Source organism: Coccomyxa subellipsoidea (assembly GCF_000258705.1).
Source record: "Coccomyxa subellipsoidea C-169, whole genome shotgun sequence".
In the NCBI taxonomy this organism is placed as follows: domain Eukaryota; kingdom Viridiplantae; phylum Chlorophyta; class Trebouxiophyceae; family Coccomyxaceae; genus Coccomyxa; species Coccomyxa subellipsoidea.
In genome coordinates, this window is record NW_005178023.1 from 65,004 (window position 1) to 91,920 (window position 26,917).

The window sequence follows — 26,917 nt, forward strand, 5'->3', positions numbered from 1 at the left end:
AGGTAGTGGATAATTTGGACATCTGGCACCCAAAAAGAAACCGAAAAAGACACTTTGGAGAATGGGGGCATCGATCCCCCTACCTCTCGCATGCTAAGCGAGCGCTCTACCATCTGAGCTAATTCCCCTTGCGATCTCAGGACCAGCGATGATAAAACCCTCATTTCTGGTATTCTTGAATGCCTTGCTGAGGAGAAGCATCCTCGACTTCCGACATGAAACAGAATTTCACGAAACGAACAAATTTGATGGCTCAAAGAAGTTGGGGACCACGATCTGCTGGTTGAAGTGCGGTGCTGCTTGGCACTGCTGGAACATGTCGAGCACTCTTGTGCTACCGCCTTCCACCCTCGAGGCTCAGCTGCTCGAGAGGCACCTGTTGAGGATGGGCTCTGGCCAGGCGTTGGGGCCTCCTCCAATCACCGGAGATGAGATTGCTCGCATCCTTCGATGCAATCTAGTGCAGGAATTCGAGCGCCTGCGCGGAGTGCCGGGGTTTCAGCTGGACCCCGTGCCTTGGGAAACAACCAGGAAGCTAGTAGAGGAGAACACCGCAGAGTCTCTCGGCAAACTAGGACGCTCGCCTGCCGGTTCTGTTATTTACTGGAAGTTCAAAGGAACGGTGAATCCCTTGCTTCCAAAATATGATTGACGCCTTCCCTGCAGCCCGCCATGTTCTGACCCATGAGGCATACTAAGTGTATGTGGTTTAAGACATGCATTCTTTGAGCAGTATCGGAAGTAAGAAAGGAGTAGAGAATCATTTTTGCATGACATCGAGAGTTATAGGATCTACAATGGGATCCTGCTGGCCTGCACACATTGTGCTGATCACTGACAGAGCTCATGGTGGTTGTTGGGCCAGATCGACAAGGAGTGGGTAGGCGTCGCGGAGTACGTGCAATGGAATATCTTCAAATTTCAGACAGAACTCACAGAAGGTACAGGCTAGCCACGTATTATATACATCCAAACCAGCAATACTGGGGCCTGTCGATTGGAATTTGTAATTCTTGTATCTCGAAAGGGGAGTCCTGTGTTCAAAATCATAAAGTGTTCCTTGTGTTTCGCAGATGGAAGGAAGAAGGTCATCGTGCCGGAGCCGGACAGAGAAAACCCCACCATAGTCTGGCGCCCAAACGTGAGCTGCTTTTCAAGAACTGCCTAATAGCTCTCTCCTGCATTGGCAAACAAAGCCCAGCAGGACTCACCAGGCTTTGCCCCCCAGTAGGCAACAATGTTCTGTGCACTGAACTAGAGATCATGGTAGCTCAGAATCGATAGGCATGAGCTCAGGTGAGCTCATCAGAATGAACTGTGGGCTCAGGAGTGAGTGTGAGCACGGGCATTCTGATTGTTGAGCACATGCGCAGGATTTCCCATACAACTTTGAGGAGGGCATGGAGCACCACAATATATGGAGCACCGTTCCTCTGTCCGAAGAGGAGGTCCTTAAGGTGTGCCAGCAGCTCTTCTGAATGCCCTCACATCAAACAGGGCATCGCATGTCCAACAAATCTGTCCCAGCAGTGCGCACCTACAGTGGTTGGGGCCTTGAAACTTTATGAGGGCACAAATTCTGAGCCATATACATTGTGACCAAAAACTCGATTGGCTTTCCGTCGCCTGTGTGGGATGTGAGGCCTGCCCTGGCTGCAGATCGTGGACCAGCACAGGAGAGGCTACGAGTTTGTCTGGTTCACCAACCCTCTGCCGCTCGCATCAATCCCTTCGGTATGTCATGCAATTCTACAGCTGTCGCCTCAGTAATCTCACTGCTGTACGTGGGCTTGCTCACTGCTAAAAGACCGGTGTTTCAAGGTGAATGGTCAATCACTGTAGCATTAACACTGCTATTGCTGCTGTGACAGGTGTGGCACGCGCATGTGATCTCGCGGCCTGGCACCGACAAGGATCGGGCGGTGTGCGTGCTCATTAGATAGTTGATCCGCTGGGATCCAGTCAGAGTCTGGGATGCTTGTCATCCCTACTGAACACTTGGATCAAACTTTGTGCGCGTGTGTTGCCTGAAACCAAGGGCACCATCAATGTGCAGAAACAATATAGGCGTTTCGTTCCAATGCATGTCTTGTCAGGTTGAAACTTTTGAATGTACATACTGAACACTTTGAACCGCAATTGATGAGCCCTTCAACTTTAGATTGATTCTCAGGTGGTGATGAGGTCCAAATGTCTGTTCTGCACAGCAGTTCTGATTGCTGAAAGGGCACAAGACTGTTGGATATGTCTACAGTGTTGTGCTCGGCATTGCTGTAGCTATGGAATCTCCTTAAGGGAGTCTCCTTCAGACCTTGCAAGGCCCCATTGTTGTGTTGGAGACTGCAAGCACTTTATAACAAGGCTGGATTAACAAGGCTGGAGATGTAAATGGCCAGCGTTACATGGTATATTTTGCTGGTGTTGCACAGTGCCAGACTTCCTTCCAACCTAAATCACCGACACGTCTGAGCAGCTATTCATGTGATTGTGATGTGAACAGCAACTTCCAAGTGTTTCTTTTTCAAAATCCTAGACAAGTCATTTAGCAGTCCATTGGGATCTGCTACTCCTGTGAATATTCAATGGTAGGTCATATTCAAGGATTGAATTCAGGCGAGAGTTTTACGGGCAAGGCCAACCCCATTGTATCCAAAGCATGTGACTGGGCATTGCAAACTACTGCTCTGGACCCTTCCTTTCACCCCTTTCTACAGAAGAAAGCAGGCCGTGCAGACAGAACTCATGACGCTGTTGACAGTTGCATCTGGGACATGTATCGAGCAACCACATTCTCCACAGTGTCCACAATTGCCTGCATGGCACCCAAAGCATCTATCGTGCAAGACAGCTGTGTCATTGTCTGTGAACTGTCATGCCTAAAATTGCACATGCAAGGGGGAATTATTAGTGGGCCAACCTCGGGGTGAGAAGGCAATGGGGCCCTGGCATGGAAAAGTCCCATATCTTAACACAGAAAATACCGTGATGCATGCAATTTAGCATCGGCTTGGAAAGAAGGGAGGTAGGCACCTGTGTCTGCGCCTCAACCTCCAGATTTACCGCATCCCCCACAACACGCGCTCCCAGGGTTGTTATCCTGAGGGTCTCTGGTATGAGGTAGACTGTGAACCAGTCTTTGCCCACCTCCCCTACTGTCAAGCTGATGCCATCCACTGCAATGAAACCCTTTGGAAGTACGTACTTCATGAACTGCTGAGGCACCTGCCCCAGCACATCTTGTCAACTATTAGACTGCTGCAGGATTGAAAATAAAAAGCAGGGCAAATGTGCTCAGCACCCAAGCAATACTACAGCTTTCTTGTGTCTGTTCAGCCTCGCATGCAATTCTCTTGCCGTGATCACACAGCAGCTGGCCGGCTGACTCTTGCCAAATCAGCATGCCCTGCGCATCTTAAAGTTAATCACAATGGCGCACTTCATAGCAGCCAGGGGGCAGAACACCCACAACATCTTGGCACCTTCCTTTCTTCCAGCACCCCAGACTTTCCTCTCACCTTGAAGGTGATGCGCCGGTTGTTCTCCGAGTCCTCTATGGCGGCAACCTCCGCCGTCGCGCACACGTGCCCCGACACATTGTGGCCGCCGATCTCGTCGCCGACGCGCGCCGATCGCTCAAAGTTGACGCGGCTGCCCAGATCCAGCGCGCCCAGATTGGTCGCCCTCAACGTCTCCACTATGATGTCGAACTTGAGCCTGTCCCCATCGATCTCTGTCACCTGCAGGGAGGGAATGAGGCAATGCTTCATGTCCTAAAGAGTATCTGCAGCAGCACCAGTTGCTCGGTCATGACACATAAAAGTACTTCCCCATAGCAATAGCAGCACTAGGCAGTTTCACAGGGACAGCTCTGGGTCTGTGGGGCCAGAGTGCCTGGATCCATAGAATTGCAAAATGCTGCCCAAGTAACAGAGCGGCCATGTAAATGTGATTGGCCTTCAGGAGGCCTGTAGGGGCTGGTGCACACTGTGAGGCAGGTGCCGTTTATGGCAACACTGGCGCCAATCTGGATGCCGCCCATGCTGCCGCTGGGGAACTGGATGCTGATGCTCCTGAAGTCCTCCAGCTGGTGCACCTTCACCACATTCCCCTGCCCCTGCACAATCCCTGGACAAGAGGCAATACGGCATCAGATGCAGCAGTAGCATTCAGCATGTTCTGCTGCCAAATTGCAATGAGCATGCGGTCCTCATGGCAGCAGTAAAACATATGGTCTCGGAGCCAGTGCTTTGGCATATGGGTAAGTGCGGCGTCACCTGTGAAGAGAGCCATTGTGCGCTGCTTATGGCGCTGTCTGCATCTGCTGACGGCAGCATAGCGCTTGACGTTGACATTTCTGTCCAGAATGCGGCTGGGGAGCACTGGCGCATGAGCATGCCTGTGTACAAAGAAGGCATCCTCCTGTCAGTTTCAATCTTGGCCCACATCAAGTTTGGTCCTGCCACATCCTTGAAGATTTGCACACGCAAGAAGGACCATGTGATGCAAAGACAGAACAGATATGGGGAGCAGAGAACTGCCATGTACCTCAGCTGCAGAGGTTGGCAAGGAAGGCGGTTGCAGGGCGTGAGGCAGAGGAATTGACCTCTCACAAGATTCATCTCCTCCTATTCTGTGACTCCAAAAGCAGATCGGCTTTATTAAAACACCAAGATGTGCATGCCGAATGGACCGAGATTCCTGCAACATGATATTAAGTAAGCGACCCGGAGAAGAAGCTAGCAGCTGCAGATGCGGTGATGATAATTAGACAATGTCCTCTGGTCACAGGATCAGGAGCTGTTCGCAGCAGATCACACCAGGTGGTGACAACCTCACAAGTCGTGTTGCTGAGCTTCTGTGATGCCGATCCTCACCGATGCTATCGCTCCATGCTGGATAAAGGATCCAATGATGTTCAACAAATAGTATGCTGAAGTGAACATGACAGCAACGATGTGAGCTAGCCTATACTGAGTATGCAATATAGACATTTGGAAATGCGCTTTTGGCAGCTGTGGCCGCGTGGCCCAATGGATAAGGCGCCTGCCTACGAAGCAGGAGATTCCAGGTTCGAGCCCTGGCGTGGTCATTGACCAATTATGCCACAATTTTTTGCTTTTGTTTGCTTGTCGGGTTCCACTTGTAGTTCCAGTTGTTTGGCTTTCCATGATAGAGTTGATAGTGCCCGTCACCTAGATGCACATCACCCACATGCATGGCCGAAGTGGCCAGCCGCGGCCGGCCACTGGCAGTGATCATCATATGATATACCCGCCAGGGCCGGCTGAAAATGCGACCCATTGAAATGCGTGATCTCAGCAGCGCTGGTAAGTCGGTGCCGGTAGTATGCTCAGAGGCATTTCAGGAGTGCCAAAGAACACCGCAATGAGATCTCACATGTGATATATCCTCCAGAAGGGCATGAAAGAGGCTCGTGGTGCAATCAATTAACTGAACTCTCAAGTGTATTAATGTTCAACATTCAACAAGTTGTACCTTCTTACTCGGTCTTAGATACAGAGAATAGTCATTGCATGATGCGAGATAAGTAAGGAGCGTTGTTGTTGTATCTAGGTGTGGCAGCTGGTCACCACACGGTGTGGAGGCAACTGAACCGCGAACCGAGATTGCATGCCCATCCTTGCAACTGCCCCCTAGTGGGAGTCCAGTGCGTTGAAGTGTATGGCAGGGTGCTCCCTCCTGGCACCCGCATTGAGCTCATCAACTTGGAAGTTGCCGAGATTAACAAACTCCAAAAGATCCGCATGAAGTACAGCTATAGTGGATTAAACTGGACTACACGAGGGTCACGGGCGAGGACGGCCCGTCCCATTGAGCTCATGAGCACCATTGATCAATTCCCCATCTGTCTGCTGTCTTCACCGTCCTGTATTCGATGTTGTGTGATTTGGGAGTACCATAATACATTGAGCCGGGTTCATCAAACAACCCATTGCCAATCTGTGTCATTTGAGGACTCCTCCCTGAGACGGCATCGCAAACCAGATCTAGGTTACAAATATCTATCTACTAGATATAGTATTTATATATGAATATGAAGTATGAATAGTATTGAGGGGTACTCCCCAGTGCATGCACAGTCGGATCAGTCAGCATGCATGCATGCAAAGTCCAGTCAGTTACACAGTCGAGACTGATCAGCCCTAAATCCATAGGACTCTTGGAGATTCCTTGGACAAGGGATTATAGTATCCAGAGCATATAGTCCAGTGTGGTCCATTCAGAAGGCCACAGCCTCCCAGCCCGACTGATTGAAAAAGAAATTGTTGTAATAGAGGGTATCTCACCGTCTCGTATTGCATGTTGGGAATGCGAGATCTTTGATTTTGTTAGGGGGCGACCCTCTGCTTCCACGGAGCGCTGGGCGCGCCGTGCTGCGCCCTAAAGCCATCCAGCCGGCGGCGGCCGTCTTTGAACTCCCCCGGGCGCATCAAGCGCAATCAAGCTGCTATCCAACAGCGGGAGTGAAGGAGGCACCGTGCTGTGACAGCGGAGAACGGCAGCACACGAGTGCTCGACATGTTTCAGCAGTGCCAAGCAGCACCGCAGTTCAATCACCAACTCCTTTAGGCCACCAAATTTGTTCGTTTCTTGAAATTCTGTTTCATGTCGGAAGTCGAGGATGCTTCTCCTCAGCAAGGCATTCAAGAATACCAGAAATGAGGGTTTTATCATCGCTGGTCCTGAGATCGCAAGGGGAATTAGCTCAGATGGTAGAGCGCTCGCTTAGCATGCGAGAGGTAGGGGGATCGATGCCCCCATTCTCCAAAGTGTCTTTTTCGGTTTCTTTTTGGGTGCCAGATGTCCAAATTATCCACTACCTAGACGGATTTCATATCAAGACATTGAGAAACACAGTTCATGAGTGATCGCTCGCTACCATCAAGGCCTCTGATCTGCTGTTGATGTTTGCCTCAACCTTGCGTCACTCTCTTTGTGTTCGCAGACAAGAGATGCAGCAATTGTGAGCAGGGAAGCAGATTTCTTAAAGTGTCTTCATACCAACTGGCGAGTTGTGCACCCGATGAGCTCTACACAACGAAAGCATTGAGCACCTAGTCGTGCATGGTGATTGTGTATATCGCTTTCATCGCCTGTCTCATCTTTGCGCACCTGCTCATCTACTGTCTCGTCAAATCGGGGATTGCCGAAAGCAAGAAGCCTGCTCCGCTGTCTGCTCGGCAGCGCAGGTGGGATTCTGGAGATCACCTTCTGTACTGATGTACTACAGAAATGAGTGTCCAGCTCAGTCGATCAAGCGCTTCCCCCCCCTCTCAAGAGGTTCGATTCTCGCTTGATCATGATAGCAACCGCTGTTCTTGTAAATGCTTCCCTGAATGCTTTTTGTATGTCTGCAGGCGCCTCACAGAAGCGTGGCCAGAGTTTTTCCAGGACAGTGTGCTCCGCACTGGACCGATCTAGCCTGACTCCGCGCCAAGTGCTCCTAAGGACAGCGCACGCACAGGAGCAGCCCACAAGACACAAGTTGAGGGGCCCTCATGCTGAAGGGGTCCCGGCATGATTGCCGGGAATGATGGGTTGAAGTGTGGGAATGCGGCTGGGAGCCAAGTCCGGTGTCCCAGAACTGCAATAGCTGATGGCTGGCATCAGCTTCCCAGCAGACAGCAGCTTGTGACGCGATTTGGCTTATTCAAGAGCCAATGCACACCCGAGGTGCTTCTCCTGCATCACTCAGCAAATATCCTTGCAGAGAATGTTCACCTGTGTGCTTTTGCTTGTTGATGTTGCAAAGACTGATGATAAGCCAGTGTTGGACATCCAACACTACAGATTGCTGGTTCTTGGCTGCGAAGGATGAGATGCTGAGCAGTGATGGCCACCTATATACAGGCGGCCCCCCACCGGCATTGCCGTTGACTGTGGAGACTTGCGCGCATGCATGCAGGTGGCAGCCAGCGGGGAGGTGAGCTGCGCGTGCGAGCAGTGCGGCCGGTGCAGGGCGTTCCTGCAGGGCCGCCTGGATGGAGGCCCCACCTGGCGCCAGTATGAAGTCTGGACCCGCGACTACATCAACTCCCTGGCAGCATACCTGTGGTGAGACACGGGTCCTCTTGCACGCACTGGATATGGCAGTTTGCTTGCGCTCCTTATTTCCCTAAATGCAGTAGCGGTTCGCTTCACCTTGCACAGCTGGCGCACAAGCCAGCCTCGTTTGCAAGTCTGCCTGAAACAATAACCTGCCCATGCAGGCAACGATGATGCAGACAATGCCCCGCGAACAAAATCCCCTGCATTGTGTTTAGTGAGTGCTTGCCTTGAAGGCGCAAGAGTCTGGACCTCATGTACAGCATGTACCCATTTCAAAATGTTGATGAATTCTCGGTGTGCATTGCTTTACACAGGAGGAGGGGGGAGGAGCTGGGCCTGGAGCACTTAGCAGTTCTGGAGGTTGGCGCTGGCGATGGCCGGCTGACCGCGCAGCTGCAGGCAGCTCTCGCGCAGCTGCGACCTGCCACTAATTGCTGCAGCGTGGATCTGCGGTGCTCGGACAGCGGTCTCTCGGGCTGCACGAGTGCTCGCCGTTCAGGTATAAATCAATAACAGTCCAGTCACCCACAATCGCTGACATGCAGATATGCTGCAGTGATGTGGGCCTTTTGGCAGTGTTAACTATATGGCAGAGCGGGGACCATTCTTTTGGTTTTATGGTGTTGCTGTTGACTTTGGGTATCAGGCCAAGAATTAGGAGTGCCAGCGGCTGTTGCTGTGGAGGTGGATTCGGCTGAAAGCCTTCATCTGCCACTGGCACGCGCAACGAGCCTAGCAAATGAGGTTCAAAGTGGTGGTCTGTCTATGTTAGGCAGTTTGTGGAGCTGCTGTCGTGTGAAGAAGCGCTGGGAAAGCACCGGCCAGACATTGTGCTGTGCTCCTGGATGCCGCTGGGAGTTGACTGGACGTCCAGCCTGCGCGCCTGCCCCCAGGTGCACCTTTCAGACTAGGTGCCACTCCTTGCTTTTGTGCTCAAAGCTGAGATGGAAACGCCTCTCCTGTTGGCAGGTGATCTTCCACACAGACCTCAATGAGGACACATGCATTTCAATTTCTGTGGGGCGGCACTGAATATGCGCTGACGCTGCAACCAGAGAGGAGATCGGGTGGTGCTTAGTCACCTTGTGCGGGCGGCTGCACTGTGAAGGAGCAGCACTGATGCGCTCTGCAGATTAGCTTGGCAATATCCCTTGAGACATCAGCGGGTGCATGTCTTGTGTTGCAACCGCTGTTCTTCTCTAGGCCGGTCCTTGTTTTTCCCCCGGGAAAGTTTCCCGCCTCCACATCCAATGGCATGTGTTGCTTCGCTTCGCTTCGCAGGGAGTGGAGAGGGCAGCTGTGCGATGCTTGCTGCAGCAGTGCCAGAGAAGTTGTTGATGGTAGGGAGGACCTGCCAGAGCAGGGGCAACTTAGAAGACGGCAGAGGAGGACAGCAGGGCCGGAAGCTGCCAGCTTTGTGCGGGTGGATGTGCCAGAAATGAGTCGGCTGCAGCTGTGCTGTACAGACAAACGCTGGCTGGCCTTCACAAAGTCACAGACAGTGTCCTTGCGCCGTTTGGATGGCTGATGTTGCTCTGAAAGTGTGAAATCTGTCCTGCTTGGGAATTAAAATTATCTGTGGCTCTGTCAGCGCACCAGAAATCATCGGAGATTATCTGCGCTTCAAAGAAACATTGATTGCTCCAATGTCAATTGCTGGTATGAATCTACTGTAAACTTTGCTACTGTAAAGCTGCTGTAGTTCTACTCAGAATAGTATTTCTTGTGACACCACATAATGCATCAGGGGGCATTTGTCCCATAGTGATCGAAAATGGTGCTGCTCCTCAAATTGGAGTAGACACTTACAACATCCAATTCATCACATCGATGCTCCTTTTGAGAGGCCCATTGACAAGATTGGTGCACCGCATTCTTCAAGAATAATTGGTATGCAGACATGCAGTCCTTTAGCATAGGTCCCATAATCACGTCTGAGAGGCATGGTCTGGCTGACGAACACACTCGACCTCGATCGCTCGTTCATGCATACCTTTCTCGGCCTTTTGGCTAAGATCAAGTGTAGTATCTGTTCTTATCAGTTTAATATCTGATACGAGGGACATTGTCCCTCATGATATTAATCTAATCTTTTGCCCGGGGGCAGAGTGTTGTGCTTGCACGACCTCTGCCCGCCCATGGCCTTGGCATTGCACTGCCGCCTAGGCTGTGGACCGGTTCACACAAAATTTATCATTCAAATATACAAAATATATAATGCCATAACACACAAATTCAAACACCCACGAAGAGAAATATACACAACTGCGCCATGGATCCCTCCGTGATCTGCCGATCAGCGACGGTGCCAGCGACATAAACAGCTGTCGCAACGTTATCCTGAAAGAACCATGCATATATTATCGACTTCTTCGATCAGAATCCTGCCCAGTTGATGCTCTATGAATTCTCGCTCATCCTACAGTGCAACTTCCTTCGGGAGATGGCGGCCAGCGAACAGTAGTGTTTTCGATACCTTCTGCCATCTTCCTATCGCTCTGATAAGCTCAGTCATGAGCAGCAGTGCGTATAGTGGCTTTCTTCAAGAGCAACAGAGAGGCGAAGTCTGCTCGAGCAAAAGGCCCATCGGCAGATCTCGAGAACCCAAATACGTGCAATTACAGATGGGCGTAAGTCCATAGATTGCTGTTGTTGTTCTTGCATTTTGATTGATTGACACAGTAAAATTCAGAAAGTTTTCGTGCGAAGTTTGTGGATGGAGGTGTGGCTGTGTGACTATATTTTGGTGGTAATGGTGAGGCCCTAGAGCCAGAAAAAATTGGTGTATGCGATTTAGTAAGGACACCGCTCGGTATTCTTTAGTAAAAGGCGAAAGAATAGCCCGCCAGAAGAGGTGACCTTATCGCGGATGCCAATTTGGTGTGAAGGGGCTGGGGAGGTGCTGTCGCTGTGCTCGACCATCTCGCTCCGATTATGGGACCTGCCGTTCAGGGAAGTCACACTCCAGGGCGTGTCTATTTTGAAGCTTGTACTCAACACAATGGTATATCTCTCTGAGCCAGTTCGTCAGTTATTTCTGCTCGAGTCCCAATCATTCAGAAGTCAACTTCTCGTGCCACAGTGACCACCGTCAGTGACTGATCACCACAATCCGTGACTCGAGATAAAACCCCAGCAACTTCAACCTATTAATAAGCCTGCTGTGTCAGCCTCCATGGCACACTGTCGACTTCAATACAGCGGCACTGAGCTGTCCACTTCCCGAGAATAGGCATCAATGCCGCCTGTTATATTCCTCACGTCCTCAAACCCCTGCATGGCAGCAACGCGACAACATGATGTTCACAATCTTGCAGGGTACCCAGACAGTGCACTTCAACAATTTACCGTCCTTGCGCGGGCACACAGGCCGCGTCTGTTGACAGCTGTGACCACTGCTACTGTGGTGAGCAGTGTTACAACGGTCTCGTTTCCACCAGGCTGAGTGACTGACGGGTGCCTATTGATTCGGAGTCCCAGATTTCCTTTTCCCAGATTATATGAAGCAACAGGAGGGGGAATATGAGGCAAAATAAGGTTGTGCCCACCTGGGACGCCAGGAAGGTGGCTGCTCTGTAGGAGCGCACGCCATGATGGCACAGCACATAGGTGGGCTTGGACGGGTCCAGCATCTCAGTTACAATAGGTCCCCACTCCTGAAATCTGCATACCGGAAGAGCTATTCATACAGTCCATGGGGCTGTCAGCTCTGCAGCATCATGCATTTGAGGAGAGCGCCCACCAGGTCAGTGATGAGGCTCTCTCAAGCCAATACTTGTTGGGGCGCCAGATGTCAGACAGAGTCTCCTCCAGAGGTGAAAAGAATCTCACAGTACAAAATCAGGGAAAGCAAGGACCTCGAGTGCCTCTATTTGCTCCACTGCTAGGCTACCTGACTTGAACCGATTGAGCATTTGGACATCTACAGGCAAACGGACAGCAACAGCCGCGTCACAGTATATCTCAAACAATCCAGGGGACATGTGGATCTCTGCAGGCAAATAAGCTCTCAGAAGTGCAGAGATGAAGTAAGAGGCAAAATAAAAAGCACCTGCTGAGAGGCATGAGCTGGAAGCCTGGCAGCGCAGCAATGCGCTCCTCCACCTCCTCGCGCACGTCCACCAGCTGCACCTCGTCCGCGGCGTTCCCTGCACCGCTCAGCAGCGCATGCAGCGCCCTTACATCAATGTCCCCAACCCTTGGCGCCTCATCTGCTTCCGTCCCCATTGCCCTGCGCCACCAGGTGTGGTTCCTTACAGCGTAGGTCTCAAATGTGAGTGTCTCCAAAGCGATGTACTCCTTGGGAGGCATAGAGTTCAAGGGAAAATTGGCACAAGGAGTGTTTGTGCCCAGGCTTATCTTGAATGCCGCTGTCAAATGTGCATTGCAATGCCCAGGGTATCGGTTCCCTAGCCCATAGTTCAGAGGTGCAGGCACATTGACATGCTGATTCTTACCTGATCCCATGCGCATACCGCGCATTGCCAGCTGTCCTGAAGCCTCTGCCACACCAAGTTGGTTCCATGCGCTGTGAAGGGCAGGTGTGCAGGCACTTGGGACCTGCTCGTCGTCTAACAGCTGAGCAGCTGTGGGTTGCCCGGCCTTCCCTCGTCTGCAGAAAGCTTGATCTGATGGCGGTGAAGACCCAGTGTCGTTCTAAGACAAGCACCACAATACATTGGCTTCCAGATGTGTGTGAAAGTTGTGAAAGAAGACTGCACCACGTTGTCCCTTATCACTGATTATCACTGATCCCAGTGTCAGATAGCCTGTTAGGGTACAGAGACAACCATATCTTGTTTATAACTTCCACAGCAATGCCTTATGTACCTGTATACGTGCGTCCAATGCTCGTCAGGAGGGGCATCCTTGCGCAGGCAGTCCCCATCTGTGGTGGATCTACGCACAGATCTGCGCTTTCGATGACACCCTTGCGCAGCAGTGCTTTTCACAGTATGGTGCCACGATGATTGCCCTGCGATGTGTACTTGTCCTCGACATGCGCGAGCGAAGACAGAACTGAGCGTTTCGGAAGCTATGTCGGAAGTATCAGTCACAGATCAGTAATACCCACCTTCCTCTCAGCCTTGGAGGTGCCAAAAGATGCCAATCTCGGAATTGAGCGCATTTTGAATAAAGTTGTTAGATAATTTCACCGTACTGCATATCTGAGCTTCATCTAATTGCGACAACGGAACAGATCCATGTTGAGCTTTTGCTTGAAATCCACTTTCTAATCGAACTATCTGCTGTGATTGCCAATAAAAGGAGCGACAAATGTTTTCTTTCATCATATATTTCTCCAACAAAATCGAAATGGAATTGATCTCGATCGCTGCAACAAGACATTGCAGCTGACAAAGCAAGCCATGCCTGCTAAGAGAGTCACTGGGCCTCATCAGCGCGGTCCCTATGCCGCGCGAGGGGTCCAGGGAAATCCAGTGGGATTCCTGCTTCTTTTGGCACAGCAGGTTGTGCAAATGGAACATCGGCCTCCTGTCACTCTGGGCCTTGTTGCAGGTTGAGCCCCACGTGCCGTGCACTTCCTTTGAACATTTACTATGATGCAACTGTTTGCTTGTCAATATCACATTGCAAATATCTGATGCTAGTCCGACAGGGGATCACAGAGCCAACCGTACTGGTCATGCATGTTCAGGAATGGTGCTCCTGTTCTTTCAGCCGGAAGGGCTCATGCAATATGTGCCGTCCATCAGCAATGCCTGCTTGCAGCCATTCCAAATATTGGAGGTGGGACCTGGCTCAGTCTAGCACCTTGGACATGTATGCATCCAATAATTAATGGCGCACCCTTGGCAACCCGTTTTTGGACACAACAGAGGGGTGCTGCTTTAACATGCTCATCACTGATCGCCCCGGTGTGCCTCAGGGTTGGCAATGGACTCGCCTCATCTGGTCAGCGTTCCTGCATGCTGACGAGGTCCACCTCTTCTACAACATGAGCTCGCTCCTCTGGAAGGTGGGCCACTCCTGTCCTCACTTGTGAGATAAAAGCTCCATCCTCGCCTACATTTGATGCAGGTCGATTGGCGGCACTTCATCGTCTTGCTCCTGCCGCTTACAACGAGTTCTCGCATGCTTGCATGGCTGCAGGGAGCTCAGCTGGAGCCGGACTTGGGGTCAGTGAGGTTTCTAGGCCTGGTGGGAGAGCTGCTGCTGCTGAGCCATGTGGCCACAGTGGGGCTGGCAGCCGCAGCGGCCAAAGCATTGCCTGATCTGGCGGGGGCCCAGTACTACAGCAGCTGCGCAGTCGGTTTCAGCGCGGTGCTGTTTGCGCTCAAGGTGGTGCTGTCGCACCGGACGCCCGGCTGGAGCTATGTTGGCGGCATCGCGCTGCCAACAAAGGTGAAGATCCAGGCGTTCTTTTGGTGACGGGAGCAAGTCACCAGTGCAGGTTCACTACGGACCGCCCTGGTCAGTCACGTGCATGTCATGAGGAAGACAATTTTGGATAGCTATATGGAGACTAGCAGATGTAGCAGGTGTTATGCCGCATGCACTATAGACGAAGTCTGGTTCCTGTAGAGGCAGATGGAAATGTCAAAATCAGCAGGGCGCACCACTCAATCATGCCTCTTTTCATTTCTGCAGCTGACAAGCTATCTTGTCTGCTTGCAGTATGTCTGTTGGGCGGAGCTGGCGTACATCCAGCTGCTGACACCCCGGGCGTCCTTCTTGGGTCATCTTGGGGGTATTCTGGCGGGGCTGTTGCATGTGCATGTGATAAGGGGCGCGGGGACCGCGCTGCCACAGCTGTGGGAGTCGCGGCGTTATACGGGGCGCCCGTTTACGGGGGAGCCCCGATTCGCGACCGTAAACGGGGGACCACAGTCACCGCGGTCCGCTTCGGAGGCCCGCGCGACAGGCCAGGGGGTTGCGGCCGGCAGGCCATCACAGGTGTGCCTGATGGGGCTCCAGAGCCCCTTGATCTATGTGCAGCCCTTCGTAGTTCCTAGATCACTCAACTCATGGGCAGATCATACATGTGTGGATCCTTCATGGTTAATAGCCCTTTATCTTTGCCTGCTTCAAACAAGTTGTCATGAAATGTTTTCTCTTTGGAAGTAAGGTGTTGCATGCTGGTGATGGTGTCATGGTTACAAGGCTCACTGTGCATAGATCAGTGCCCGGGGCCAATATCTGATACTTCATATGAGACATTTGAGCGCTCTGCTGTGCTGAACAGGGCAGGGCGACAGGGTCACGGCAGAGGGAGGTGGGGGATGAGCAGTCGTCGGCGGACAGCCGGCAGAGCTTCTATGGGAGCGGCCGCATCACTGAGCCGCACACGGGTGGGAGGCCGGCAGTCCTCAGGTGAGCTATTTCCAAAAGACAATTGTCAGGTGATGCATGCTTGTTTCAGGCATCAAGAAAGGAGCGGGTGCTCATGCCATACTGCGGCTTCAGAGGCTTTCGCAACATAGCAAAGTGTCTAGGCGGGAGAGCGCAGCTGCAACCCCAGTACCTTATCCATATGGACCCCAGAGGAGACAATAGTACAGTCCAAGCACTGTGATCGGATGTGGCACATCCCCATGAGATCGTGGTCTTTGAGCTGTACTGTGGTGTCCCATGGGCCTTTGCATGCACCTGGCAGGGTCCTTGTCTCTGTAATGGCATAAACCTATGCATGTGTACCAAAAGCACATTTTTTGCTGCTTACAGGCGGCCTAGGTGGCGGCGGGTGCTGAGGTGGGACAAGGCGGTGCTGACAGTGGCGCTGGTGGCCATTGCGCTGGCGACAACGCCCGACGAGCGCCACTTTGTGAACTTCGTGCGCGAGTACACGCAGCGCGGCCTGGGCTTCCTGCCAGGTAGGTTGTATTATTAGATGTCGTGATTCTCTTGGCCAGCAGGGCCTTGAATGTACTGACAAGGAGGGCGGTACCAGAAATGCAGGCCAAACTTGCAGAGAGAGGGACGTGCAGGATCTGGAAGGCCTCTCAAGGGCTCCCTGGCATTGCCAGATGAAATGAAATTTTCCTTTCACTATTTCTTGTGTGGTGGGACCTTGCCTTTCTGAGCGCACAGCAGTCCTGTGTCTTGGTCTATACTCTGTTGACGGGCACGCACTTGTTGAAAGCAGGGCCGGTATGTCTGACTGAGTGAGCCTGACTGAGTGAGTAAGGAGCTGAGGATGTCCCAGAAGTTGTACTTCTCACGGGTTCCCTGCGCGGCGCAGGCTTTGCCGCGTCGTCGGTGGTGTGGCTGCAGATGCGATCGGGGCTGGGCTTCCGCTGCTGGAACCTGTGGTTGTGCAGCCTGGCGCGCTACCAGAGCTTCTGGTTCCTGGGCATCTTCAACACCTGGATCCCGCTGCCCGTCTCCTGGGCCTACGCCCTGCTACTGCGCTGGCACGGCTCCGCCAACAACATGCTCAAGGTGTGGTGCCCTCAACTATCATGCATGCAACGCTGCAGTGCCCTGCATGGATGACATCTTTTGTTTCCAAGATTGAATTGCCACTTTTGCGGTCCAGAGCGCCTCCACAAAGATAAAATTGCCAGCTGTGAAGCTAGACTGTCTGCTTGCCAAAGAGCGCATCTTCACATGGCCGTGGTGACCCACAGAGATTTGTGTGCAATGCTGTGGAGACCTTTTATTACTCAGCGCAGCGAGCGCACACTTAATACGATGTAGACATTTGGCGCTTCATTGACAACTTCCTTTCGCTGTCAAACGTGCAAACTTTGTGAAAGCGCAACTCAACGGGTCCTCAATTCTTTCATCCCGATCTTTCTCCCTGACAGAGTGGCCAGGTGCTACAAGAGTCTCTTCAAAATAAAAAAACCTGAGCATCATCAGTGTGACATAAATTTTAATATATTATTGTCCCCTGTAATCCCCTTCCCATTAAGTTCTTCCTCTTCTATTTCAATCCGTTCTTTCTCCCCTCCAGGATGGGGAGGTGCGGTGGCCGGCGCCGCTTGAGGTGCTACTGGCATTCAATGTGGGCGTGTTTCTGCTCTGGGCATTCGGCAGCGCGCGGCGCATGACGCGGCACTTTGAGGTGTCGCCCGGCAGCCTGCCGCGGCGCCCCTGGACGCTGCTGACCGCCACCGTGTCGCACTCCGACCTGTACAGCCTCGTTGGCAACCTGCAGGCAGGCTCCCTCTGCTATGTTCCTTTTTGCTCGAGCGCTCTCTTCAACTTCACCTCCTGTAGAGCGTTGCTGGGTACTCACCAAATTGGATCAACACTTCATACAGGGCAACCGACAGGGTCTGGCATATGTTGCTGTGATGCTGCAAGACATACCCATGGGCTTGAGAGCCTGCAAAAGTACCTTGATGAGCTGTGGTTGCTTCTTCTGGCCTAGCCAGCATGCCAGGAATTTACATGGAGCCACTAAACTTGACCAAGCTGCTTGCTATCCTACTGGACCCAGCTGTCATGGAAACATAATGGCAACAGGTGCATGTTTCCTGCTGCGCAGATGCTGTTTATGGTGGGCCCGGGGCTGCAGGCGGAGCTGGGCTGGACGCGCTTTGCAGTCCTCTACGTGGCGGCGGGGGCGCTGGCAAACCTCAGCGCCTATGTGGGCAATGTGGTGGTCAGGCGGCGGCGGCTGTGGGAGACCAAGGGCGCGTCTGCGCCGGTGTATGCCCTTCTGGCGTGCACCGCGCTGGTGCAGCCATACCGCAAATTTGTGTGGCTGTTCGGCCTGCAGCTCAACTCGCTTGGGTGCGGCCCAGAATGGCACCTGCTGACTTCTAAGCATCTCGGTTGTTGGCTGTGTTGCCACCACTGTTGGCCCAGTCAGTCACGCAGGTCCCTGGCGGCGGCTTTTCTGAGAGCCACTGGCACAGCGTCCTCTTTAGTCCAAGCGGATCTTGGCAAGACTTTGAAGAACACATCAAGGGTCCTGGAGAAGAGCAGCAGCATGAGCTGACTTCAAATACTTTTGAAAGCAGCAGCACAATCATGTAGAGGTGCATTGACTTCCAGACTGAGAAGCACAGGGACGTCACGGCTGTCACCTCTGGAGCTAATCAGGGAACAGGCCATTTGCAGTGGGAGTCAAGAACACCCCTGGAGCGGCAAGACCAGATAAGTTGGGATTTGCCAGTATACATCTGGGAAGTCGTCAGGAAAAAGTCTGGCACGTGCGGCACCCAGAATCTGAAGTGAAATTGTGAAACTCTGAAAGAGTGGAGTGTGCGAGCGCAGGCTGCTGGGCGCGAAGCTGCTGTACGAGTACGTGGCGCGGCGGCTCGGCGGCGGAGCGGTGCCGGACTTTTGGTCGCGCGTCGTCGGCGCGGCCACCGGCCTGGCCTTTGCGAGCGTGCTGCTGGATTGCAAGTTCCTGGACTGCCTGCCTAAGACTGTTGTCCCCTGGGACGGCCGCGTCATTGCTTCTTCCGCTTTGCAGCGCTAACTTGTGACCTCTGCGCTCTGGTGGCCGCCACAGCTGCTGCGTGCTGATTTGAAGGCGCAAAGGGTCATAAAGTGCCTCAGACGGGCACCCACAAACCATGGTGCCTGTCTGACACGATTTTTCCCTGTATACCATGCATTTTTAAGTGTGCCAATGGAGCGGTTTTGCTATGGCTGGCGCGTGTAAGGCACAGGGGATTTGTGTGCCAGCCGTGGCATGCAGGACTGATATTCAGACTCTGTGCAGTGTTTGATGTGCAATACTTGAATAGGAGGACCGTTTGCTTACAGCATGAAAGCGAGATGCTTGATCACGAGAAAGTAGTGCACCGCATCAAAAGAAGCCTCTAACTGGCTCGACGAAATGCATCAGGTTGCTTGCTCTGAAGTCCAACCATAGGTCCCAAGCACAGGGGATGTCATTCATTGCAAACAATAAAAGCACCGTCTAGACAGCATGCCTCTGAAATTTGTCATTGGTCAAGGCATTCAACAAATGCCAAAACTGGAGAGATGATGATGAAAAGGTGCCGTCCCATACTCGGCCAAAATATCTTGATCTGCTGAGACGAACTACACCGCTCTGCCAACAGCATGACGACATTCTTGCGCTTGGGGTAGCGTCTCCGGAAATGAGGGTTAACCGATCCGAGACTATTGCTATTTGAAAACTATATCCAATCCCCCTTCGTGTGGCGAAAGCCTTCGAAGAATTTCTGGAGCCTTCGGGCCATCACAACATTACAATCTCAACAAAGTAATAGATCACATTCTCCCGAAATCCAGGAAGTGATATATTTCATCAACAGACCATTTATGTACCGCGCCAGGCCCTCAAACTTCTTAATGCACACAAAATTTAGTTTCGATCAGCCCATGTACTGTGCCGATCGGGGACATCAAGGCTGCGACGTTGCTTCACAGGGTTATCTAACACAAAGTGAAGGTAGAAAAAGGTGATTTTTGAGTGTGTGCGGTTTATCGTGAGTGGGCGAGGTCTCGAATGAGAAATGATGGAGTGAGGAGAGAGTAGCCTACCCGAGAACCTCGCCTGCTTGCCGCTTGCGTGCCCAAACGTTCTGTATGGGACGATCTGGCCGCTGAGCTCTCAGACGATAGATCGGCCCGTGATTATTGCTGGTCCTCTTTCATGACGATTTTTAGTTTATCCATTCCCAATAGACACCACATTTCTTGCTACCAGACAATACTCTCGGTCCCATAACCACATGATCAAGAACGAAAGACGCCCCTGGTCCAGGCTTCATTGACTCAACCGAATTAGGCATACTTACCTGTCCGGCTCGGTACCGTGATCACGAAGACGGTCCGGGTATCCCCGCTGCTTGCCTTGCACTCAGCTTGCGGCGGCGTGGTAGGAGTGCTCCAAGAGGGTATCTCCACGGAATAATCTTTGGTAGGCCTGGGATTAGCGTCAGCTGCCCGGGCACAACACACAAAAATACGCAATAATAACATATCCATTCACCAACACAATCTAATTGACTCAAATTGTTCCAAACACACCGCAAGATGCAAATACAACGTGACAGTCATCAGCTGAGACATAGCGCACTAATCTGAACCCCGTACCAAGACCGACCGCTCATGCTCTCAGAGGAAGGCTTCCTGTCAATTTGAACAGGAAGGGACGTGAGGCTTCCAATGCAAACTTTGAGCTCGAAGCTAGCGCATGTCTGGGAAAGGGGCATGCCCATATTGGGTGACCCATGGATTGCAGTAGACAAGGCCGCCTAGCGGCTGCAATAGTGAATGAAATGTCATGTGAGCATGTCAACATGATCTGTTTAGGGACACATCTTGGGCTCGCGCTGATTACAGAGCGCTCTTCATTTGACATCCATTGCCAGATCAGAAATGTGGTCTCAACCTTGGGAATCAATAAAGTTCTCCTTTCACAGTGATGCAGTTATCAAGTACAGAAAGTTATCCTCTATTGCACAAAGACACCTCGTGACCAAGCTTGGTTTCCTAGGCGTCCAAGCACGGCATGCAATGAATACAATGACCACACGTCGCAGCTGCGAATTGACCAGACCCATGATTCGGGCAGGTCCGCCGCATGCAGGCCAATCTTCCCAATGCTATTCCCTACCTTGAGATCATTCTGCACCGTCTCAAGCATGCCCTTAAAAAATCCCTGATCTGCAGCACTGCCCATCGCATCAGCTCGGACATTCTTCTTGTGCAGCAGATTACCTGGCCTACCAAGATGTTCTTTGACTTTGGTTGCAGACAGCTGGTAGCCACAAAAATCAGTCTCTCCCCAGCTGCACAGTGCCAGGCTCTAAGTCTGATCAATGACACCAGTGTTTTTCGATCTGAACTCAGCTAGCCTTTGACTGTGCAAGCATGAGCTCAGCCGCTCTGCTTCACATCAGGCCAAATACAGTGCACACCTAGCGAAGACCCTGTTCCTTGCTAGCTAATTGCTTCGGAAAAGGACACTGGCTGGCCACCCCTAATGCTATTCGGCCAGAAAATATCATCTTGCATGTGAAATGTCGTCTCTCAGAGATACCTAGGTTCCATCCCTGAAGGGGTCATCCGAGTTGAGCCGTGCATGTGTCTCTTATTAATCTCTATCCTCTCGCCGTCTGAAGCTAATCTTTTGTACAAAGAAACATTTATTCCACTCCCATCCACTCCACTCCAGAATCAAGCCCTTTTCATAGAACGGATCTCCTACTGAGGCACCTAGGTCCTATCCCAGAAGGCCGCATCCCACGAGGGGTCCTCCCCCAATGGCAACTAGCCCCCTCCCACAGGGGACTGCCTCACTGCGGTATTGAGGTCTCATTTCAGGAAAGGCTGTCCTTCAGTGGCGACAGGCCTCATCCGATAAGGAGTTCTGCTACTCAGGCGCCGTCCCAGAAGGGGTCATCTGACAGCGGCACCTTCTCCTGCCGCAGGCCGGCCACCGACTCGCGCTCCAGCTGCACAAGCGGCGCCGTGCCGTTGGCTCTCTTGGCGCCGCCGGCCGCCTCGACATCCGCGCCGTGGCCGCCGCCGGCCGCCCCTGTTCTCGCACTGGCGCCGGGGCTGAGGCGGTCGAGGTGCGCGACGTCGTTGACCGACAACAGCTGCACGTCCTTGGCGCGGTCCGGGCGCCGCGTGAAGCGCCTCCAAAACCTGCCACACGATGTCATGTAATTGATCAAATGGAGACGTGAAGTGTTCTCATTATGAGCAGCTGGTGAGCTGCTTTACTTATTTTAAGAGAGCTATGTCTCCAAACAACGGTCTGCAGCTGCCTGCCTACAGTTCTTTGGCCTACCAAAGGGGAGCTCTTGAACTAGCTTGCAAATTGTGCATGGGAAGGGAGGTTCTGCAAGGAGTCCTTCGGAAAGGCCTCTTAGCGCTCCTCCTGCCCTCGTCAGCCGGTCAGGAGCAGCAGGAGAGACTTTGCAACTGAAAAAGTCATGCAACCCAAGTTTCCTGCACAATATTTAGGGGGCCGCTTGCATGTAGAGATCGGCCGTTCAAGAACAAACGCAGGCTGGTCCCGCAGAGCAGCGCACCAGTGTTTCTGGAAGACTCGTGGCGTCTCTTCAATGCCCAGCCCCTTGGTCTCCGGGTAGAAGCCGTAGACAGTGATGGTCATCAGCACGCACATGCCCGCGAAGAAGAAGAACAGGCCCCACCGCATCGAGCACAGCATTGACAGGTACGTCTGCGCGCCAAAACACAATTTTGGAGGCCTGAAGTGTTGCCAAAGACAGAAGGCCACATTCACTTTGACAGCATGGTGTACACCTGGGGCTTGGCAGCACTGTCATAGTGCAGTCGCAACCACTGTTGAAACTCAGGGCACTGTGGGCATGGCAAGTTGCAGGGGAGCACAGCACAGCTCATCTTGGTCTCACGGAGCACTTGAATTTGTATGCCGCAGCGAACAGATGGACTGCTGAGCCACAATTTGAGCGGGGGATTCAAAGCGTGACTTGCCTGGCCAATGACAAAGGAGAACATGAGGTTGACGAGAGTGGTGATAGACTGCCCGGCAGACCGCGTCTCCAGCGGTTGCACCTCACTGCGCAGCCACACAAGGCTGGAAGACACTGCTTTACTCATCGTCAACCGCCCTTTACTACAAGTACTGAAGTGCAGGCAATTTACAAAGGTGCACACCCGATCGTAAGGGCCCCATGAGACAATCATGACAGTGTCCTTACAGCCTCATTGTTCTGGGAGAGGCAAAATTATTTGGGCCAGATGGCACCTCAGAGACTCTTACCTGGAGTAGAGCCAGCCGAGGGGCCCCCAAGACCAGGCGTACGCGCTGATGTAGACACACATGAGCGCCAGCACAAACCAGGCCGCCCATATCTCACCCCCCGTCGCCGCCAGTGTTATCCCGATCACCACCTGCGCGCAGGCACCAGCGTCTTTGGAACTGCGCCCATCATTGGCCACAGCCATTGCCATTGAAGCTTGCAAAAGTCACAATCACCCGGGCAAAGGTCACCAGGGAGCCTTTATTAATGTGCTTCCAGGCCCACCAATACTTGCCACCAGAGCCTGCGGGCTGAAACAGAGGGCAACTTGAGCAGTGCTCCAGACCGTGTAATGATGTGCCTGCTTGCCTGGGGCTTGGAATGATGGTGCTGGGGGCATGCCTGCCCAGAAAGCACTTCATCTCCTACTTGGGTGCTTGTATTGCCCAGCAGCATCAACCAAGACCCAACTCGAACAGGCATCACAGAACAGACACAGACTAACCTGTGGAATTGAAAAGAGGTAGAGGCCGTGCACGCTATAGCACTAGCAAGAGGGCCACCTCATTAGCATTCTCAGCACAGCTTGCACAGGCGCCTCGCTTACAGGTACTTGGCAGAGCACAGAGATCCTTGGCAGCCCAACTGGAAAGTCACCCCGATACATCAGCTGCGTCAGGTAATGGTAATTGCCTTTTGTTAATGGGATCATGGCCCTGGCTGGCGGGGGCCGGTGTGAGTACCGAGCATCATGCCCACTAAGTCTTGCCTGGATCTGGCAGACTCCAATAAGAGGTAAAGTTTTGGCTGCCTTTACATGTAGCTCGTCTACAGATGCACCTTGCCTTTTGGCAGGAAAGCTTGTAACATTAATAACAATGATAATGGGGAGAACGACGCACCAGCGCGATGGACATTTGTATGCCGCCCTCAATGAACAGCACGCGGCGGCCAAACTCGTCGGCGGCCCACAGAGAGACGTAGGTTGCCAGGTGGTTGACTACACCGGTGACTATGGTGGCCGCCAACGCAGCGTTCTGGCTGGCGCCCAGCGTGATGAACAGCTGCGGCGCGTAGAAGATTATCGTGTTTATGCCCGTCCACTGCGCAGCGCACAGGCACACCACTCCTGTCAGGCCTTGAGCACCATTGCTGCAAAACATAGTATGCCGGTGTGCAGAAGCACTGGGATGATTCAGCAACTTGGGGCCTGTCATAGTGCGGTGCAGGCCCCTTCTAAACCGGTGCCTTTCAGGAAAAACTGGTTTAGTATTGACCTGGTACAACCCATTAAGAAGGCAACATCAGGTACACACACGTTGCAATAGATACAGCTGAGAGTAGATCTTTTTGGACAATTTCGCATGGATGGCATGTGTGGTGATGAGCTCATGTGGCAACACCTTCCATGAAGTACAGCACCTTGGATCAATGTAAAGAAGGCTGACTACTGACCTGCTGGAAGAGGGTGGAGGTGATGGCCACGAAGAGCTGCGCCGCGTAGGAGGGCTTGAAGATGGTGCGCCACGGGTTGGTCACAAGAGCGGCGCGCTCGCAGGCCGCCTTGATGTCCTGGAACTCCTCCTCCACGTTGTCAACCCCCCTTATGTCCCTCAGCACCTGAGCATTCCAGTCAGTGCACACTTGTCATTATCAGGCCGCGAAATTGCGGCTGCAGGCACTTTGTGAAGATGAGGGTTGTTCTTCTTGAGTTGAGCAACACCGGCAGCAGGAGAAAAAGCGCCGTTGCTGTTCATCTAGACTGAAGTGAGTAGAATACGCTTCGGAAACTTTGCAAATTGTAAATAATGACTTGCTGCTTGCGACACTGCATCACCAAGCTGTACGGCGGCCATAATACCCTGTGCATGCCTCATAGACGTGTCTGCTCTCAGCTGGCCATCCTCCTTGTCTCCAGTCCTAATGGAAGAGCTGGGGTACTCTGCAGGGTCCACTTCTTTTCTATCTGCCATCAAGCTGTTTAAGCGCAAATGACGATCACATAAGAGCGAGCACCTGCTTCCCTTGTATTTTGTATCCTCATTGCACAAGAGCCCAAAATCAAGAAATAAAGCACCTGCTTGCCCTGCTCCTGGTGCCCTCGTTCTATGAGGGAGTTGGGGGTGTCGGGCAGTAGCAGGCCCCCCAGGGTGAGCACGAGGGCGGGAACGCCGGCGAACATGAGGGAGATGCGCCAGCCGTAGCCGGGGATGTGCTGCGTGCCGATGTTGATGGCTTGCGCCAGCACGATGCCCAGCGTCAGCACCACCTGCGCGCAGGTGCCGCCACGTTATGCATGCATGCTTGGTGCCTGGTGCCAATCCAAAACAGCATGAGCGCATGTGTGCACTGGTGCTGACAGGCATCCACGCATGCTAATATCTGTAAAGGAGCTTGCTTGCTGCATGCGAGAACCCATGCACATGTGCCCGCATGTGCTCACAGGCTGCTCATCTCTCGAGCGATGTCAGCCAGAACACGAGATGCAGCCGCTAACAAGGACTTGTGTGCTAGCCGCCCAACATATGGCAGCTGCTTTTGTATTGTTGAGGCGCGAAGTCTGGAACAACCTAGCCACCACAAATAATTGCCAGACACGCAGACTCAGCTCCACTCCGCCCCAGCTCAGCCCACACGCGGGCCATGACGATAGCACACGCAGGAAAAATTCCAAGGAACAGCACTTCCTGCCACACACCTGGAAGATCTGGTTGAGACGGCCGCGGATGTGCGCAGGGGCCATCTCACTGTTGTACAGTGTGACCGCCACAGAGGCAAACGCGACTGCTATGCCCAGCAGAATTCGACCGACAATGAGCATCGCCAGGTTGAACGCTGTGCAGGTGATCACCACCCCAACATCGAAGAGCAGGCCCGCTATGAGCATCGTCTTCTTGCGCCCGTACTTCCTGATGCACCAAAAAACAAGGCTGATGTCTTGCAGGGGTCGTGTATGCATGTTGCCGAGGGCCTCAACTTGAGGGCGTTTATCTCAGAGTCGCCCACTTTGAGCCGAGGAGAGTCGCTCTGACCACACACGGCTCAAGCAACGTGGACATCGCTGGTAAGGAATAGAGGAAAATTGCCAAAGTCTGGCAGTGGCATGAAGCAGAGTGGTGTGCAATGGTCACCTGGTGGTGTAGCCTGCAGGTAGCGCGGCAAAGACCCCGGCGATGAATAGGGATGAGGTGAACCACTGCAGCGGCTGGCTGTTGTACTTGCAGTAGGGGTTGCCGTCTGCACAGTCATGCCTTGTTTTCAGTTCTATTTTCCTTCAAACAAAATTGAAAGATGATCTCTTATAAAGAGGTTGGCACATGCTAAGAGGGGTCCATGCGCTGCATAATATTTGATGCAAGTGCAATGCTGGGCCTTCACACATCAAATGGCTCTTGCTCAAGTTGGCAGTGTGATGTTGAGAGGGACGCACTCTGCCCATCTGCCTCGACGTCCGCCAGAACGCTGGGAAAGAACTTCTCCAGGAAGTCAGGCTGCACCACACAACAATACAGTAAACGGAACTGCCTCCCACCATGAGAAGGAAAAATGAGCATGTACACATTCTAGTGGGTGCCATTCAAGGAAGATGCTCTGGTGACTCACCATGGCCACCACGCCTCCTGTGACGCCATTGTCATACCTGCACACACCACATCAATCCAGTCAAGTCAATACATGGTGATCCCTGCTGCTCAAAAGTGAGACACTGTGCTGGGATTTTCCAGATTCAACGGGCACACAAAGCTCATAGACAGAGCTAGCACGACTGCTGCGCAACAATTATCGCCCTGATGTCTGCTAGCTGAAGTGATGTCCACTTACCCGAAGAGGGCTCCGCCGCTGGCTGCTACGATGCAGGTCAGCACCACATAAGGCGTGATCCGTCCAGCGTACCGCTTCGCTGGCCCGGTCGCCACAATACCCCCTGGCAGCATGCAACAATTATTCATTGCTTCTTGCAGCTTGGAGCTCTTTTTTGGAAGTAATAGACAGGGGAGAAGACCAGCATGCAGTGATCAAGGAGATAGTCAGTAGTGAAAGTGTGTGCCCACAAGATCTTCACCTGCCATGTAGAGGTCTCCAGCGGAACGAAGGTGGCTGCAGCCTCAATAAATGTGAGCAACAGCCCCGCGGTTTTACACCCCGAAGAATGGAGGAGACGCCTCTAGTCGACTGTTCTGAGCTCCGTTGCAACACCCCTCGAGATCAGC

General features: G+C 52.7%; 7 protein-coding genes and 3 non-coding genes across 10 annotated transcripts; 5 read left to right on the forward strand and 5 right to left on the reverse strand.

Moving 5' to 3' along the window:
• Positions 1-55: 55 nt before the first annotated feature.
• COCSUDRAFT_t72 lies at positions 56-128 on the reverse strand. The gene has a single exon. It is a non-coding gene; the product is annotated as a tRNA-Ala (tRNA).
• Positions 129-385: 257 nt separating this feature from the next.
• On the forward strand, positions 386-1,943 carry COCSUDRAFT_44811 (hypothetical protein; the record flags this gene model as incomplete). The annotated part of the gene is made up of 6 exons (XM_005643508.1): positions 386-622; positions 866-941; positions 1,074-1,141; positions 1,374-1,457; positions 1,660-1,734; positions 1,872-1,943. 6 exons carry the CDS (start codon positions 386-388, stop codon positions 1,941-1,943), a joined length of 612 nt encoding a protein of 203 aa, XP_005643565.1.
• A 797-nt stretch (positions 1,944-2,740) lies between these two features.
• Positions 2,741-4,290, reverse strand: COCSUDRAFT_44812 (riboflavin synthase; the record flags this gene model as incomplete). The annotated part of the gene is made up of 5 exons (XM_005643509.1): positions 2,741-2,812; positions 3,031-3,222; positions 3,516-3,737; positions 3,986-4,125; positions 4,275-4,290. The coding sequence occupies 5 exons, from the start codon at positions 4,288-4,290 to the stop codon at positions 2,741-2,743; spliced, it is 642 nt and encodes a 213-aa protein (XP_005643566.1).
• A 726-nt stretch (positions 4,291-5,016) lies between these two features.
• COCSUDRAFT_t67 lies at positions 5,017-5,089 on the forward strand. The gene has a single exon. It is a non-coding gene; the product is annotated as a tRNA-Arg (tRNA).
• Positions 5,090-6,716: 1,627 nt separating this feature from the next.
• COCSUDRAFT_t68 lies at positions 6,717-6,789 on the forward strand. The gene has a single exon. It is a non-coding gene; the product is annotated as a tRNA-Ala (tRNA).
• A 79-nt stretch (positions 6,790-6,868) lies between these two features.
• On the forward strand, positions 6,869-9,102 carry COCSUDRAFT_48980 (hypothetical protein; the record flags this gene model as incomplete). Its single annotated transcript, XM_005643510.1, has 6 exons — positions 6,869-7,211; positions 7,380-7,695; positions 7,928-8,076; positions 8,385-8,522; positions 8,843-8,963; positions 9,040-9,102. Exons 2-6 carry the CDS (start codon positions 7,540-7,542, stop codon positions 9,100-9,102), a joined length of 627 nt encoding a protein of 208 aa, XP_005643567.1. The 5' UTR covers positions 6,869-7,211; positions 7,380-7,539.
• A 2,105-nt stretch (positions 9,103-11,207) lies between these two features.
• COCSUDRAFT_34337 (Rhodanese-like protein) lies at positions 11,208-13,029 on the reverse strand. The gene is made up of 5 exons (XM_005643511.1): positions 12,901-13,029; positions 12,528-12,726; positions 12,122-12,301; positions 11,619-11,733; positions 11,208-11,343 (listed from the first exon to the last, which is right to left on the reverse strand). The coding sequence occupies exons 3-5, from the start codon at positions 12,295-12,297 to the stop codon at positions 11,263-11,265; spliced, it is 372 nt and encodes a 123-aa protein (XP_005643568.1). The 5' UTR covers positions 12,298-12,301; positions 12,528-12,726; positions 12,901-13,029; the 3' UTR covers positions 11,208-11,262.
• A 4,117-nt stretch (positions 13,030-17,146) lies between these two features.
• COCSUDRAFT_54724 (hypothetical protein) lies at positions 17,147-18,801 on the forward strand. The gene is made up of 3 exons (XM_005643512.1): positions 17,147-17,194; positions 17,528-17,775; positions 18,262-18,801. The coding sequence occupies exons 2-3, from the start codon at positions 17,528-17,530 to the stop codon at positions 18,467-18,469; spliced, it is 456 nt and encodes a 151-aa protein (XP_005643569.1). The 5' UTR covers positions 17,147-17,194; the 3' UTR covers positions 18,470-18,801.
• Positions 18,802-20,292: 1,491 nt separating this feature from the next.
• Positions 20,293-20,857, reverse strand: COCSUDRAFT_34339 (hypothetical protein). Its single transcript, XM_005643513.1, has one exon. It carries the CDS (start codon positions 20,648-20,650, stop codon positions 20,423-20,425), a length of 228 nt encoding a protein of 75 aa, XP_005643570.1. The 5' UTR covers positions 20,651-20,857; the 3' UTR covers positions 20,293-20,422.
• Positions 20,858-21,865: 1,008 nt separating this feature from the next.
• COCSUDRAFT_38319 (general substrate transporter) lies at positions 21,866-26,641 on the reverse strand (the record flags this gene model as incomplete). Its single annotated transcript, XM_005643514.1, has 11 exons — positions 21,866-22,162; positions 22,438-22,522; positions 22,727-22,857; positions 23,609-23,809; positions 24,162-24,326; positions 24,784-24,975; positions 25,405-25,615; positions 25,838-25,943; positions 26,137-26,197; positions 26,310-26,346; positions 26,529-26,641. The coding sequence occupies 11 exons, from the start codon at positions 26,639-26,641 to the stop codon at positions 21,866-21,868; spliced, it is 1,599 nt and encodes a 532-aa protein (XP_005643571.1).
• Between the last annotated feature and the right edge of the window lie 276 nt (positions 26,642-26,917).